The 16,827-nt window shown below is 37.3% G+C and overlaps 2 protein-coding genes and 1 long non-coding RNA gene across 3 annotated transcripts; 2 read left to right on the plus strand and 1 right to left on the minus strand.

The window, feature by feature from the left end:
• The first annotated feature begins 1,416 nt into the window (after positions 1–1,416).
• LOC110751724 (7-deoxyloganetin glucosyltransferase-like) lies at positions 1,417–3,167 on the plus strand. The gene is made up of 2 exons (XM_021952231.2): positions 1,417–2,032; positions 2,154–3,167. Exons 1-2 carry the CDS (start codon positions 1,504–1,506, stop codon positions 3,074–3,076), a joined length of 1,452 nt encoding a protein of 483 aa, XP_021807923.1. The 5' UTR covers positions 1,417–1,503; the 3' UTR covers positions 3,077–3,167.
• A 9,667-nt stretch (positions 3,168–12,834) lies between these two features.
• Positions 12,835–13,558, minus strand: LOC110751726 (uncharacterized). Its single transcript, XR_002525897.2, has 2 exons — positions 13,026–13,558; positions 12,835–12,940 (listed from the first exon to the last, which is right to left on the minus strand). It is a non-coding gene; the product is annotated as an uncharacterized LOC110751726 (long non-coding RNA).
• Positions 13,559–14,808: 1,250 nt separating this feature from the next.
• LOC110751725 (7-deoxyloganetin glucosyltransferase-like) lies at positions 14,809–16,606 on the plus strand. The gene is made up of 2 exons (XM_088250895.1): positions 14,809–15,418; positions 15,541–16,606. The coding sequence occupies exons 1-2, from the start codon at positions 14,890–14,892 to the stop codon at positions 16,461–16,463; spliced, it is 1,452 nt and encodes a 483-aa protein (XP_088107021.1). The 5' UTR covers positions 14,809–14,889; the 3' UTR covers positions 16,464–16,606.
• Positions 16,607–16,827: the final 221 nt, after the last annotated feature.

The raw sequence follows: 16,827 nt of genomic DNA on the forward strand, positions 1-16,827 counted from the left end.
GTGGGATCGACCCCGTACTTACATAATCTATACCTCAATAGATTCGTGCACTTGCGGGTATTTTTAATTGGTTGTTTGCACATTAATTTGTGTCCTTTTAGGAATGCAACAGTAAGAATCTCTTGGAAGATTACTTTATCCCAAATTCGTTGTACTCTAGTATTAGGGTGGGTACAATTTTGGGTCAATCTGATAATTAGAGAGTTAGGTTGGGTTGGCCTAATAATGAGCGAGTCTTGAGTTAAAAAAAATTAAACCGCTATGGATTCACATTGTCCACTGAATTTTGAAAACATTGGAGAGGTGCAGAGAACTCTTGGAAGAATAGTAGTGAAGATGAAAACAAGAAGTGATGAAATTGAAGCGACGTGGCAGATGAGAGTTTGCAGTAAGGGTTTTTTTTTAAATTTTTTATTTGAAGATAACGGATAATTTTTTTTTGGTTGGGAAGGTTCACACTGTTAAGGCTAGGTTAAGTGTTGTAAAATGAAAGGACATGTGTCAAAATTCCAAATAAGGACCAGAGGGGGAACATAGAAAATTGGGACAGAATATTTGAACTCCATAAATAGGGCCCAAAATATAGAAAAATCCTACAATACTCAATTCTTAGGAAAAAAAACCCATTTGACTTTTCAAAGGGACTAAATGTACCATACAAGTTCCTATCCTTGAAAAACCAAAAAACTACAACAATGTCATCAATGTTTTTTTCCCCCTAAAAATCATAATGCCAGGATACTAATGGTATTTCACACATCATTCAAATTTTAAAAAATACTACACCTGGTCCTTTTTGAGTTTTTTCTTTCTTTCTTCAATTTAAAGCTTTTATGGTTTATATGTAAATTCAATACTAGAAATGTGTTTTATTATAAATTTCTCTTAATTATTGGAGGTATATAGATGATTTTTGATTGGTTGGGAGTATAACGGTCATGACACCAAATCAAGTTGTTGAGTTTGGCAGTATAAAAAAAAGGGTGATACTGTAACACAAAATTACAGAATTGAAGAGTATAAATAATGAACCAAATTATCCTTACATCGGCAAGATACCAAAGTCTAAGTTTTATTCTTTTTGTCTTGATCGATCAAGTAGTTTCCTAGTTTTCTTGATCAACTGATTTTTCTTCGCACACATATTTGTGTGTCGAAAATTTGACTATCTATCAACCAATTACTAACTTCTAGATATATTATTATAAGGATTTAATAATAATTTGTGGACTATTAGTTATTTATATTATTATAAGTAACAATTTCTACCACTATATAGTTATTTATGTGGCAGGTAAAGTGAAGATTCCAGTTTCACTTTGCTACTTCATCTCATTACCCCAATTTGTCTGGCGACTTCTTTTTTTGACATTATCCTCAGTTTCCTATTTTGACCGAGGGAAAAAACAGAGAGCCAAAACAGGACACATTGAAAAGTAGCTCAGTTTTGCTTTATAAATAATCTGCATTTGCAAGCACTGCAATGCACACACAAAAGCTAAGATGGATTCCACAGAAGTAGCTACCAAGCCACATGCTGTTTGCATTCCAGTTCCTGCTCAAAGTCATATAAAGGCAATGCTTAAATTTGCAAAGCTCCTCCACCACAGAGGTTTTCATATAACCTTTGTTAACACAGAGTTCAATCACAAGCGCTTTCTTAAATCTCTAGGACCCAATTCCCTTGATGGCTTTCCTGATTTTCAATTTGAAGCCATCCCGGATAGCCTTCCGGATTCAGATGAAGATGCCACACAAGATGTCACCTTGCTTTGTGAATCTGTCAGAAAACAAAATTTCTTGGCTCCCTTTCTTGCCCTCCTTGCAAAAATCAACAATGATGCCATATCAACATCCAGCAATCCTCCTGTGACTTGCATAGTTTCAGATGGTTTCATGTCCACGTTCACAATCACAGCTGCTGAAGAAATCGGAGTCCCTATAGTGCTGTTCTACACTATAGCTGCCTGCAGCTTCATGGGATGTAAACAACTTCGCGCTGTAGTCGAAAAAGGACTTGCTCCACTCAAAGGTGAAATATATAACTATTAATTGAAGCAATTGTTGTTTAACTTAAGGTTAACTCTTAACTGCTTGTTTCTAAACATGCAAATGAAATGTTTCTTCAATTGAATTTCATTTGTCTATTGCAGATGAGAGCTGTTTCACAAATGGCTATCTGGACACCGTAATAGATTGGATCCCGGGAATGAGAGATATCCGTTTGAGGGATCTCCCGACCTTCTTGCAAACCACAAATCCGGATGACATCGTATTTAACTTCGTCATGGAAGCAATCGATAGAGCTCATGAAGCTTCAGCAGTTGTTCTTCATACTTTTGATGCCTTGGAGTCAGATGTTTTGGACGCTCTCTCATCTATGCTTCCCCGTGTGTACACCGTTGGCCCTCTTCAATTGCATCTCAACCACATACCAGAACACCCTTTGGAAATGGGATACAGTCTATGGAAAGAAGAAACTGAATGCCTCGAATGGCTAAACACCAAGGCACCAAACTCAGTTGTCTATGTGAATTTCGGCAGTATAACAGTCATGACGCCAGAACAGCTTGTAGAGTTTGGGTGGGGACTTGCAAATAGCAAGCTTCCATTCTTTTGGGTAATTAGACCTGATCTAGTTATTGGAGAATCCGCTATTTTGCCGCCAGAGTTTGTGGCTGAAACTAAGGAAAGAAGTCTAATAGCTGGGTGGTGCCCACAAGAGCAAGTCCTTAACCACCCATCAGTTGGAGGATTTTTAACGCACAGCGGTTGGAATTCAACAGTTGAGAGCCTTACTGCAGGAGTTCCTATGCTCTGTTGGCCATTCTTCGGAGACCAGCAAATGGACTGTCGCTATACTTGCAATGAATGGGGCATTGGCATGGAGATTAGTAATGATGTGAAGAGGGATGAGGTAGAGAAGCTTGTCAAAGAGTTAATGGAGGGAGAGAAGGGTAAGAAGATGAAAAATAAGGTCATGGAGTGGAAGAAACTTGCAGAAGAAGCTACTGGGCCACATGGTTCTTCATCCACAAACTTAGACAATTTAGTGAATCAAGTGCAATTGAGATAAAGTTAAAGATTTTTCCATCAGAATATTGATGTTAATTATCATTTCCATTAGAATATTTAGACAACCTGTTACTATATCTAGAATTTTATTCTGATTAAGGTTTCACTATGTTTCAAGCCTTCAACTCTAAAGTCTCATCATTCTTCAGGCAATTGTGCACTAACCCTGATGCATTATATTAATAATATTGATGTTAATTATCATTTCCATTGCCATTGTGTCAAATAATCAACTAGCTAGCAATATATATGTACTAACCATGATGCATTAAATCATGAAAGAAAAGAGAAAAGAGAAAATCCAACTTTGTTTCCTCGTCTTTCCTTATTACCTTAATATGTTTGACTGCTGAGCTTCTTTTTTTGACATTCTTCTTTGATCTCCTATTTTGGCTGCGCTCAATGCATCAATGCTTATCTGCAATTCTGCATGTGTCATATTCTCTTCAACAGTTTCTTCACCTCAGTAAGGATTGGAAAGAAAAGAAAAAAAAAAAAGAGCAGTGGAAGTGCAAGAAACAGCATTTAAAAAACTGCTTCAGTTCGTCGGGTTTTCTCCCAAACTGAGATTCTAAAGGGAGCGCAGATGGCCTGGGAAAAAAACGGTGGCTTTTATTTTGTGTGTGGAAATTGAGTTTGATTCTAAGTGTGCCATCTGTTTAGCTTTCAGCATGTATTGAGCAACATTAAGTTGATGATGGTGGTACGGCTAACCTGGGCCTTACCATTGAATATTTTTTTGGGGGGTCAAAAGTTAGGTCTTTTTTGTGTGTGGACAGAATTAGAAAGTCCTTGCTATTGATTTGGCTCCTAGGAAACTTGTCATCCCCAGTCTTTTTTATTTTATTTTTAATATAAGCGTTAATCTAAACTACGAAGGGGAGGGAGTTTCTCGACACATACACTACCAAAGTGTCATGGGGATTTGAACTCGAGATCATTGGTCTGCATATCTAAACCCTTTTCAATTGTGCTAGACCTCGTTGGCCACCCTAGTCTATTCTTAATTTGCTTTGTTGAGGATTGTGTAAGGTTTTGTAATTAGGAGCAAATTATGGTTCACTAGTATTCGATGCGAAAACAAGGGCAGATCTACGTGCCACTCCAGCCCAGTGTTGAATTTTTAGAATATACAAACTTAGGCAGTTTTCCAAGCCCAAACTAGGTAAATCAAATATTAGCCCACCCTTCTATTTAAAATAAGGCCACCTTTGCATAAATCCAACCATTGGATTGACTAGAATCCATGTGATACAACTTTGGAGCCCGTTTGATGCATTTTTATAATAAGAATAAGGACTTTTTTATATAATAAATATTGTTGATAGGTGGTCATGTTGACCTCACCACCTCCTAAAATAAGGCCCCACGTGCCTCATAAAGGTAAATATAATTGATTGTTTATTATAAAGGTGAATGATAATTTCCTTTTGGACTAACGACATTTCACTCTACTGAGGTTTAGGGTTTGTATCGAAATGGGCCCCGAGGTTTCAATTTCATCGATTCCAAATCCTGTCTTAACATCCTCAATACTTAATATATTTCATCTAAACCCAAGCAAGAAAGGAGCTGGCACTTTTAAAGCACCACTAGCCTCAACTTCATGTCATGCTGTATCAACTGGTGCTTCAACTACAAGATCAAATGGTGTAGATTGAAGCATAATGAAGAAAGGGATCATTAAGGTATAAGGTTGTTAGATAAGCATTTTGTGATGGATTAGATGGTTTTTGTTGTTGGTTAATTGGTCCTAGGGTTTAGGCCTTGTTGTTTTTGGTAAATTGATCTTGTATAACTTAATGACTGACCTTTTTTGATGGATGTAATGGCATTCACATAAGCTTGAACAAATGTGATACATCCACTACTTGTCATTTTGGGATGGATTTGAAACAACTTCAAATATGTAATTGTCAATGTTATTATCTGGATATTTTCAAACCATTTTGAATGGAAGATTGTCTAAGTTATTCTCTGGATATTTTGACTTCATTTTCAACATCTATTATTTTGAATATTCAAAGCTATTGTAATAGTATGTAACCTTTACAAATTAATGTTGTCTTCACAATCCCATATAGCACAAACTTAATATATTGCGAAATACATTTCATAACCATTAACCTTACATAGCCATTAAACCCTTACAAAATGACACTAACAACCCAACCCCTACAAAATCACACAAACAACCCAAATAGCCCAACACCCAATAACCCACAAGCACTTCATTCAATGGCAAAGGCCAATTTGAAGCTCCCAAAATGAAGCTTGCGAAGCCACCAACAACACCCGAACGACCTTTTCTATTTGTCTTGCCTTTGCCACTGATTTCTCAAGCTTATTCTGTGATTTTAGAAGCCCATAAATCACTACCTATGGCCGATCGCACATTTTCGGATCAAACCATACCCATAATTGGCAACCTTTCTTACCCTCATGTGCCTTTGCTGCACACATTGAAACTTCCTCCTAGGATTCGAATCTATACAAGAGGTTCAAATTGTACCAGCCTTACCAACGAAGACATCAGCTCCTCTTCATCCATTCTAGGAATTGATTTTCTTCTTGATCTTCTTTGCAACAGGAGTTAGGGCACACTCTATGAGCAGTTTCCTCTGGAATTGATTTTTTGGTCTGAAACTATCGATTCGATGTTAGTTTAAAGGGGGTTAACGAAGCCTTGGAATGCATGCCAAGGTCTGAGCGTGAAAATTTCTTTTTTCTTTTTCAAGAAATGCCCTTTGTGTGGCCTATTTGGATTGGGCTGTCAGGATATGTGGTAAGTCCTACAACTGCCACATCAACATTTAATGTCTGACTAGACGGTCAATCTTACGACCAATGTGAACTAGTGATATTTTGAAATGTTTGGTGTGTAATTGATGAAATTGAAACCTCGGAGCCCATTTCGATACAGATCCTAAACCTCAATGGAGTGAAATGGCGCTAGTCCTTTCCTTTTTGTCATGTTCCATTTTGTCTGTTGCAACTCATTGTTTTCCTTTAAATTGTTTATTTTTTTTAATGAAAACCTTTCAATATTATTTATTTGAGATTAATGATGCAAATATAAGCATGACCTTCTGGTTTTTTCTCGGAACCTTTTTCTCTGTAATTCTTTTTCTGTTACAGTCTTTCTTCTGCTCAATTCATATTGTTATGATGGTATTAGAGCCCATCTCGATATTTCTATAATTTTTCATATCTTTTTTCTACTTTCTGAAGCTCCATTGTTTAATTTGGGCACGAAGCCCTTACTAAATTTATGAACTTTTGAATTTCTCTTAGATTCTTCTGCGTTCTTTTCTGAATTTCTAGTTCTTTGAAGTTACTTTTGCTTCCTAAAGTATGGCTTATTTGATAATGTTATGATGGTTAACCATAACCACCACTAGGAAAAAAAACATAATCACCGTTATAATAGGTATCCAAAAAAATAAAAAATAAAATTTAGCTCACCCCTATAAAAATTTATGGGTTCGTCACTGTATGAAATGGACGAATGGTCGAATGGTCTATTGTTCCAATTGAATAATTGGACGAATGGTCAGAATGCGTATCAGGCTACATGGGTCTATCACTTTGGCCATCAACCACCCAACATAGCTACTAATTGTTCTAATATTGAGGACCAGGTGGACATAGATGTCAATGTTGATTCTCTGGCTTCTTCAGCTCAAGAGGGCTTGATCAACAGATAAAGGGATCTGGTTGAAGGTCATGTGAACTCTCCTAAGGGGGCTTTGGCAGGTAATAACTTCACCATAGGTGAAGATATGCCTTTTGAATTTTAAGGGTTAGCCCTCATGTTGTTTATTTTTTGTTGAGTGTTTTTATAAATGTTCTTTGTTGGAATGCAAGGGGTGCTTCGGGCACTAAGTTTAGGAATAATATGATGGAGTTGATTCATGTTCATCATATGGAGATCTTATTTGTGTGTGAACCAAGGATAAGTGGCTCCCAAGAAGTGTCAGTGGTTAAGTGGCTCCCAAGAAGTGTCAATGGTTTTCCTTGTTGTGAGATTATAGATCCTGTGGGTTTTTCTAGGGGGTCTATGGCTGCTTTGGGATGATTCCAAGGTGAATGTGAAGATCGTTGGTACCCATGATCAAGCTGTTCATGCGTGTGTTTCTTGGCCTGGGCAGTCTCCTTGGCTTTTTTCAGCTATTTATGCTAAACCTTGTGGGGTTAAAAGGACTAAACTATGGGAGTATCTTAATTTTGATGCTAGCTATCATGATATACCTTGGCTCTTGGCTAGAGATTTCAATGATTTGCTTCATTTTGATGACAAGTTAGGTGGAGCTCCTTTGTGTTGTTTAAGAGGTTTCAAAGCTTGGTTTGAGATGAGAATGAAATGTGTGAATTGCATTTTAATGGCCCTAAGTACACTTGGACCAATAAGAGGATTTTGGAAGGGCATGATAGGGGAGTTTGTAGTACACTTTGGAGACGTGTGTTTGCTGAAGCTTATGTGAGGCACTTGCCTCAAACTAAATCTGATCATAGTCCAATTAAGATTTGCTTGTAGTCTTCAATTCTGTCTACTCCACATTTGCGGCCATTTCGGTTTGAGGCAATGTGGTTGAAGCATGCTGAGTTTAGTCAGTTTTATTCTGAGAATTGGTTGGGTTTTTATGGCTCAGGTTTGGATAAGTCTTGTGCCTCAATTGAGCCCCTTAAATTGTGGAATAAAAATGTGTTTCGGCATCTTAGACAAAAGAAAGGCAGGGTGTTGGCTAGGTTGATTGGGATTCAAAGAACTTTTCGTAAGGGGCCTAATTCTTTTTTGAGTAATTTGGAAATGCAACTGAATGATGAGTTTAATTTTATTCTGGATCAAAAAGCTTTGTTTTGGCATCAGAAATCCAAGTTAAGAAGGCTTCAGGAGGAGAAATACTAAGTTTTTTCTTCTCACAACTATAATCAGACGAAGGAGAAATAGATCTGAATGATTAAAGAATGATGAAGGGGCTTGGGTGGAGGTTGCTGCAGGTATTAAAGATTTGGTTGTGGGTTTTTTTTTCCAAGTTCTTTGCTCATGTTCAAACTACAATTAATGTGAGTCTTCCTAATTTTTTCCCTTCAGTTACTGATGGTGAGATTACCTTCTTAGCGCAAAAAAATTGATTTGTTGGAAGTGAAAGATAGTTTATTTAGTATTGGTGGTTTTAAGGCCCTGGTGTTGATGGTTTTCCTGCTTGTTTTTATCAACACCAGTGGGATTTGTGTACTTCTGATATATATGTTATGGTGTGGGAAGCTTTTCAAAAGAGTAAATTCCCTATGGAGCTTAATGCCGCTTTAATTACTTTGGTACCTAAGGTGGAAAATCCTCACTCTATGGTTCACTTTAGACCAATCAGTTTGTGCCGCACATTGCATAAAGTCATCTCTAAAATTTTGGTTGCTCGTCTGCGCACTATTTTGCCCAACTTGATTAGTCATGATCAAGTTAGTTTTGTGCCAGGCCTTCATATAACTGATAATATAATGATTGCTCAGGAGCTTATGCACAAGTTTAAGTTAGCTAAGGGGAAAAAATGGATGTTTGCTTGGAAGATTGACCTTTCCAAAGCCTATGATAGGTTTAACTAGGGCTTTATTGAGTCTGTTCTCTTGGGAATAGGGTTACCTACTAGTTTTATTCAGCTTATTATGCAGTGTGTGTGTTATTATGAAATTTGTATTGTCATTTCCTAGACTCTAGCATAGGTTGAAAATTAGTGTGTGAGGAATTGTTACTGGACGTGTTGGCTCAACTCATTCAACCACATACTTCCGAGGCATGACTTGACCATATGAGAAACTTGACAATAGGTAAATCATGACATAATCACGCATTCATTATAGGATTCCTAGTTGGAATTATTTTCACTCAAGTATTTTTATGTTAATCCTATTTTTAATAGGATTAGATTTTATCTCTTGATATTACTTCCTACTTGACTGGTCTAATTCCTTTGTTTTAATAGATATTGTTTTTCTATTAAAGATTAGTTAGTTGGCGTCAAAATAGGATTAGATTTTATCTCTTTATATTATTTCCTACTTGACTGGTCTAATTCCTTTGTTTTAATAGATGTTGTTTTTCTATTAAAGATTAGTTAGTTGGAGTCTTTTCTAAGAATCCATTTTGAACCAAAACTAATAGTCTTAATTGAATAACATATGCGGTCCTGCTTTGATGTCTTTACTGAGAGATTATATTGGATCAAGTTTTGGAGTCATAGTTGAATAGGTTTGCTGTGAGTTCATATTGCATCAGGTTTTGTAGTGTGGTAGTTGAATAAGGTTGAAAGTCTTTGTTGAAGAGGATTGGTGGTCACGTGGGTTTCTCTCTAGAGAGAAACCTGCACGAATAAAACAATTGTTGTTTCTTTTCATCAGTTGGCTGTTCGCGCATAATTTTGGAGAGCATATTGAATTTATTTGTGAAAAAGCTGTTGTGCATTTATTTGAGATAAATCATCAAGTGTTCCATGTTTACTTGGTGATTTATCAAACACTTTCTTCATTCATATGCATGTCGGTGACTCATACGGTTGAGGGCATCAAGACCGTGGTGGCGGTTTTTCTCCTGCGAGCTTGAAGCAATCGTGACCAGTATTGCGTTCAATATAAGGAGTGTCGAAGATCATCCCATGACAGAAGTTGAGTTACGAAGAAGTCGATAAACATTATCTAGATGTGTCTAGGATAAGTGTGTGAGTACTTCTTGTAATCATCATTCTATAGTGGATTTGTGTTGGATTGAGGAGTCCCGTGGATTTTCCCCAGATGTGGGGTTTTACCACGTAAAATAATTCTTTGTGTGTTCTTTTATTTTATGCTCAGCACATATCAATCCTGCTACCGAAGTTTATTTTTATTTATTTGATTATAATCTTAAATTGGCCTATTCACCCTCGTCTAGGCATTTGTAGTCATCCTACAGGTATTTTCAGTGTGTCTACTATGAGATATCAAATTTGCATCAATGGTGAACTGACTGACTCATTTTCTCCCAATAGTGGCATTCGCCAGGGGGATCTTTATTCCCTTATCTTTTTGTTCTTAGTATTGAGAAGTTGTCTCATATTATTGTTGATGTTTTCCAGAGAAAACAGTGGAAGCCTATCAAAACCTCTCGAAGTGGTCCTAGTGTGTCACATTTGTTCTTTGCAGATGACCTTGTGCTTTTTGCTGAAGCTACTCCTTGTCAAGCTCGTGTGATGAAAGTTTGTTTAGATTTATTTCATAGTGCATCTTGTTAGACTGTGAATTTCTCTAAGTCTGTAATTTTTTGCTCCCCAAATACTTGTAAGGAGGTGGCGAAAGAGATTAGTGCTATTTGTGGCTCTCCCCTTATAGAGAATTTGGGGAAATACTTAGGCATGCCCCTTTTGCATAGTCGTGTGACTAAAGTTACCTATAATGGTTTGCTTGAGAAAGTGCAAAGTAGGCTTGCTGCCTCGAATAGGAAGTGTCTCTCCTTAGCTGGCAGAGCTACTCTCATCCAAGCTGTCACATCTTCCATACATGTGTATACGATGCAGACTGTAAAGTTACCAAGTAGTATTTGCGAGGATCTTGATCGAATTAATAGGGATTTTTTTTGGGGAGGCAGTGGAAAAAAGCAGAAGGTACATTTATGCCAGTGGGATTTGGTGTGTCATCCTAAATGTAGGGGTGGTTTAAGCTTCAAGAAAATTGCAGACATGAATTAGCAAAGATTGGATGGAGCATGCACACTCGTGATCAAGGGTTATGGGCTCAAATTTATGCGGAGAAATACCTAAAAGACTGCTCTATCTTGGATACTCATGTGGTCTCCCAGCAAGATTGTTCTGCTACTTGGAGAAGTGTTCTCTATGGTGTTAAGTTGCTGAGAAAGGGAATGGTTTGGAGAGTGGGGGTAAATTTCTGGAAGGACCATTGGGTGGCTGATTCCCTTTTGTTACATCATGCAGGGGTGCAATCCGAGATTGATTTGGATTGCAAGGTCTCTAATTTCTTTAAAGAAGGGTGGTGGGATGTTGAGAAGTTAAGAATTGTTATTGATGAGGATATATTGCAAAAGATTACCTGTTTTCCTGTTGGTTTTGGTGGTAATATCCATGATGCTCAGATATGGAGGCCTACTTCTAACGGCCATGAAGGTTCTAATCTGCTTTTCAGTTGATCCATGAAGGTTCTAATTGGTCTGATGCTTGTTGGAAGGGTCTGTGGATTATGTTTCTCCCTCCTAAGTTGAAAGTTTTCTTATGGCTTGTTTTCCAAGGTAAGATCCTAACTAATGAGCAAAGAGTTAGGAGACATTTGGCTGTGGAGTCCTCTTGTTCTGTCTGTGGTTGGCATTCTGAAAATATTATTCACATTGTTAGGGATTGTGGGCGTGCTAAGGAAGTGTGGCTTACTATTCTGCCTCTTAAGTTAATTCCATGATTTTTTCTTATCTGATTTTGGCTTCGGAGCAATCTCTTTAGCTAAGTGGGTAGGGAGGTCCCCTTGGAATACTATGTTTGTTTTCACTTGTTGGTATGTATGGAAGTGGCGTAACCAACATATTTTTACTGATGCTGAGGTCTTGTCTTGCAATCCTAGGAAGTTGCTGCTGTTTTGGATTGGGTTAAGGCTTCTAGTGTGAATTGTAGGAATGTTCCCAAAATACAGGTTATGTTAAGGTGGGAGCCACCTGGTAGTGGGTGGGTTAAGCTCAATGTGGATTGCTCTTGCATGAATGCTTCTGGAAAGATTGGTGCTAGTGGGTGTGATTAGGTATTGCTTTGGGGAGTGGTGTGGAGGTTTTGCTATGAATTTGGGGAAGGGGCAAGGGCAAAATCATGAATTTTTCAGTGGGTGGTCTAGTTAAAATTTTTAGCTTGAAATCTAATGATTTTTTTTTTATTAAAAAAAAAAAAAAATCTTACCTTTGCAGTGTGAATGCCTAAAAATTTCTTACCATCAACCGAATAAGCTTCACAAATACAAAGCGCAAAAAATATAAATAATTAAGTTTCATTTATATATTAGTTGTAAACACAAGAATAATAGAATTGGGTTAACATATTGTTCCGTTCTTAAAAGATAATACAAATAAAATTGAGAAAATAATATTTCCCTAATGTGTTGTATTGTAGTTGATGGTGAGCCGTATAGGCTTTTTTTTTTCTTATTCAAAAACCTTTTGTCAAAGGTAACAGATAATTTCAACAACAAAAAAAAGAGAGATATTGGTTTATTATTGTAGTGGGCCATATAAATATAGGTTTTTTTTTTCTTCAAAACTTCCCTAGGCTATAGCCCACCATAGCCTTGGCTGTGGTTCCGCCCTTGGGCACATATTTTGGAGGCTAAAATCTGGGGTTTGTTTGTTGGCCTCAGATTAGCAGTGGCAAAGGGCTTCTCTAAGATCCTCATAGAAATGCCGGTGGGTGTTTACCTCAGTGGTTGAGGTCTTTGTTTGCAAACCCCATGGCATCAGTTCGAATCCCCTTGTGGTTGCCCCCTCCCCTTAGAAATTTAGAATAGACTATCGATCAAATAAATAAATAAAAGATCCTCATAGAAATGGATTCTGAGAGTGCTGTGAATCTTTTTCAGCAAAGGGATTCTTTATGTTTTCATCCTCTAGTTGCTTTCTTTCAAACTGTGGGAAGATGCTTAGGCATTTTGAGAGTTGGGATATCCAGCATATTTTCAGAGAGAAGAATGGTTTGGCGGACTGGATATTCAGTTTAGACCTGGATATTCAGTTTTTTGATTCAGCTCCTATCTGGGCTAGCTTTTCGTTAGCTGATGATTTGTTGGGGATCACTCGTGGCCGTTTGATGGTAAAGTATGATTCGTCTACGGGATCTTCCAACCTGCATCCAAACTACAAATCATGATGACGTGATGTTCAACTTCTGCATGGAAGCAACAGATAAAGTTAATAAAGCTTCAGCAGTTGTTTTTCTTACATTTGATGCTTTGGAACAAGATGTTATGGATGCTCTCTCATCTATGCTGATTCCACCTCTTCATACCATTGGACCTATCCAATTACTTCTCAATCAGATTCCAGAAGATTCTTTGAGCTCTGACTGCAGGAGTGCCTATGATCTGCTCGCCATTCTTTGCTGACCAGAGAACCAATTGTTATTATACTTGCAATGAATGGGGCAGTGGCATGGAGATTGATAACACTTTCAAGAGAGATGAAGTGGAGATGCTTGTTAGAGAGTTGATGGAGGGAGAGAAGGGTAAGAACACTCTTTGCCGTGGCCAAAAGTAAATGGCAATACCCTTTGACGACGAGTATGATGTCACCCTTATTATGTGGTAGATCCCACCATGTCTTCCCAACCTTGCAAAAGTCTGCATCCACTAATTAAAATATTAATATTTTTTAAATCCCTGTGATCATTACCTAATGATGAAGATAGCTAGTACATTTTTTTGTTTTGTGAGCCACTGTTTTATTATAGATGTTCTAATCAATTATCTTCCTTTGTTTTAATTTCAATTTCTTATTTTGTTCTCAAAAAAAAAAAAAAAAAAAATTGAAAGAAGTAGAGACCACGGAACAATGGCGTCATGTTCAGTAAATGAAATTTAAAAAATTAAACCTCTAATAAATATGGCCACGGAAACATGGTCTAAAGCTAAATATAAAATAAAATAAGGGAAACTAAACTTGCCATGGCCACAGACAATCATGATAGCCCTACACAAACAATTTCCACACACGTTACCAAAAGAAAAGTACCCTTCAATTTGTTTCCATCGTAAACGCTAAGTTGCAAAGAAATTTTTTGTTTGAGAATCTTTTACTTTTCAATTTTATCATTTTCTTTTCATCACATATGTTGAGTTGGACATCTTGCCAAACAACAACTTGTAAACAGAGAAGAAAGAGAAGAATGCATGATAATATATGCAATATGATTCTGCAATAGCATTTTTTATCCACACAAGATAACAGAAATCCCTATGGCCTACGTAAACGATTAGTAGAATTGATTGCTTAGGTTTACTTTTTCCACACAGCTCAATTATATAACATAAATCCTAGGCAACAATTGATTCCCTTCATATTAAAATATACCTGAAAACTCTTATATTAAAATATTATATAGTGGTCGAACTTTTCAATTATAATTTGCTAAAATTTTGCCGAATGATTACCATTTAAACAAAAATCACCGGATATATAAAAATTAATTATGACTAAATCACTCGAGAAAATCTTTAGACGAGAAGTTAGAAGATTTTAGACTATCACCTTATGGAACTTATTTTCTGGCTTCGCTTGTGTTGGTTATACAGTGAAAATAAAACCAAATAAAGCTCAAACTCTGTTTCTTCAAGTGTGCAATTCTTATAATTTGGTTTTCTACTAGTGTTTTGCTTGTATGTGCAATTCTTTTTCTTTTTTTTTTATTTTGAATTTTAGAAACACGAAAATAATACACAAGAATAAGACAAACACTATCGACGACTTCAAATCAAGTTCGACTTTGCTACTTCATCTAAGTGTTTTTGTCTTGATTGATCAACTGACTTTTCTTTGCACAGATACTTGTGCGTCGAAAATTTGACTATCTATCAGTCAAGTTATTTCTGTTGCAGGTAAAGTGAAGATCCATTTTGCTACTTCATCTCATTTCCTCAATTTGTCTGACAGCTAGACTTCTTTTTTGGACATTATCCTCAGTTTCCTATTTTGACAAGTGTGGAGGGAAAAAACAGAGAGCCAAAACAGGACACATTGAAAAGTAGCTCAGTTTTGCTGTATAAATAATCTGCATTTGCAAGCACTGCAACGCACACACAAAAGCTCAGATGGATTCCACAGAAGTAGCTACTAAGCCACATGCTGTTTGCATTCCAATTCCTGCTCAAAGTCATATAAAGTCAATGCTTAAATTTTCAAAGCTTCTCCACCACAGAGGTTTTCATATAACCTTTGTTAACACAGAGTTCAATCACAAGCGCTTTCTTAAATCTCTAGGACCCAATTCCCTTGATGGCTTGCCTGATTTTCAATTCGAAGCCATCCCGGATAGCCTTCCGGATTCAGATGAAGATGCCACACAAGATGTCACCTTGCTTTGTGAATCCGTCAGAAAACAAAATTTCTTGGCTCCCTTTCTTGCCCTCCTTGCAAAACTCAACAATGATGCCATATCAACATCCAGCAATCCTCCTGTGACTTGCATAGTTTCAGATGGTGGCATGTCCACATTCACAATCACAGCTGCTGAAGAAATCGGAGTCCCTATAGTGCTGTTCTACACTATAGCTGCATGCAGCTTCATGGGAAATAAACAACTTCGCACTGTGGTCGAAAAAGGACTTGCTCCACTCAAAGGTGAAATATATATTCTATTAATTGAAGCAATTGTTGTTTAACTTATGGTTAACTCTTAACTGCTTGTTTCTAAACATGCAAATGAAATGTTTCTTCAATTGAATTTCATTTGTCTATTGCAGATGAGAGCTATTTCACAAATGGCTATCTGGACACCGTAATAGATTGGATCCCGGGAATGAGAGATGTCCGTTTGAGGGATCTCCCGACCTTCTTGCAAACCACAAATCCGGATGACATTGTATTTAACTTCGCCATGGAAGCAACCGATAGAGCTCATGAAGCTTCAGCAGTTGTTCTTCATACTTTTGATGCCTTGGAGTCAGATGTTTTAGATGCTCTCTCATCTATGCTTCCCCATGTGTACACCGTTGGCCCTCTTCAATTGCATCTCAATCAGATACCAGAACACCCTTTGAAAATGGGATACAGTCTATGGAAAGAAGAAACTGAATGCCTTGAGTGGCTAAACACGAAGGCACCAAACTCAGTTGTCTATGTGAATTTCGGCAGTATAGCAGTCATGACACCAGAACGGCTTGTAGAGTTTGGGTGGGGACTTGCAAATAGCAAGCTTCCATTCTTTTGGGTAATTAGACCTGATCTAGTTATTGGAGAATCCGCTATTTTGCCGCCAGAGTTTGTGGCTGAAACTAAGGAAAGAAGTCTAATAGCTGGGTGGTGCCCTCAAGAGCAAGTTCTTAACCACCCATCAGTTGGAGGATTTTTAACGCACAGCGGTTGGAATTCAACTGTTGAGAGCCTTACTGCAGGAGTTCCTATGCTCTGTTGGCCATTCTTTGCAGACCAGCAAATGGACTGTCGCTATACTTGCAATGAATGGGGCATTGGCATGGAGATTAGTAATGATGTGAAGAGGGATGAGGTAGAGAAGCTTGTCAAAGAGTTAATGGAGGGAGAGAAGGGTAAGAAGATGAAAAATAAGGTCATGGAGTGGAAGAAACTTGCAGAAGAAGCTACTGGTCCACATGGTTCTTCATCCACAAACTTAGACAATTTAGTAAATCAAGTGCTATCGAGATAAAGTTACAGATTTTTCCATAAGAAAATTGATCTTAATTATCATTTCCATAAGAATATTTACACAATCTGTTACTATATCTAGAATTTTATGCTTCAAGCCTTCAACCAAAAGAGAAAAGAGAAAATCCAACTTTGTTTCCTAGTCTTTCCTTATTACGTACCTTAATATGTTTGACTGCTGCGCTTCTTTTTTTGACATTCTTCTTTGATCTCCTATTTTGGCTGCGCTCAATGCATCAATGCTTATCTGCAATTCTGCATGTGTCATATTCTCTTCAACAATTTCTTCACCTCAGTAAGGATTGAAAATAAAAATAAAATAAAAAAAGAGCAGTGGAAGTGGAAGAAACAGCAATTAAAAAACT

The sequence above is a fragment of the Prunus avium genome, chromosome 3 (assembly GCF_965620075.1).
Source record: "Prunus avium chromosome 3, drPruAviu1.hap1.1, whole genome shotgun sequence".
Classification (NCBI taxonomy): Eukaryota; Viridiplantae; Streptophyta; class Magnoliopsida; order Rosales; family Rosaceae; genus Prunus; species Prunus avium.

What these genes read in the sequence shown, in the direction of transcription:
- LOC110751724 (XM_021952231.2), top strand. Translation starts at nt 1,504, where the DNA reads ATGGATTCCACAGAAGTAGCTACCAAGCCACATGCTGTTTGCATTCCA. An exon ending in AGGACTTGCTCCACTCAAAG is followed by an intron (nt 2,033 to 2,153) that starts GTGAAATATATA and finishes TGTCTATTGCAG; the next exon opens with ATGAGAGCTGTTTCACAAAT.
- LOC110751725 (XM_088250895.1), top strand. Translation starts at nt 14,890, where the DNA reads ATGGATTCCACAGAAGTAGCTACTAAGCCACATGCTGTTTGCATTCCA. An exon ending in AGGACTTGCTCCACTCAAAG is followed by an intron (nt 15,419 to 15,540) that starts GTGAAATATATA and finishes TGTCTATTGCAG; the next exon opens with ATGAGAGCTATTTCACAAAT.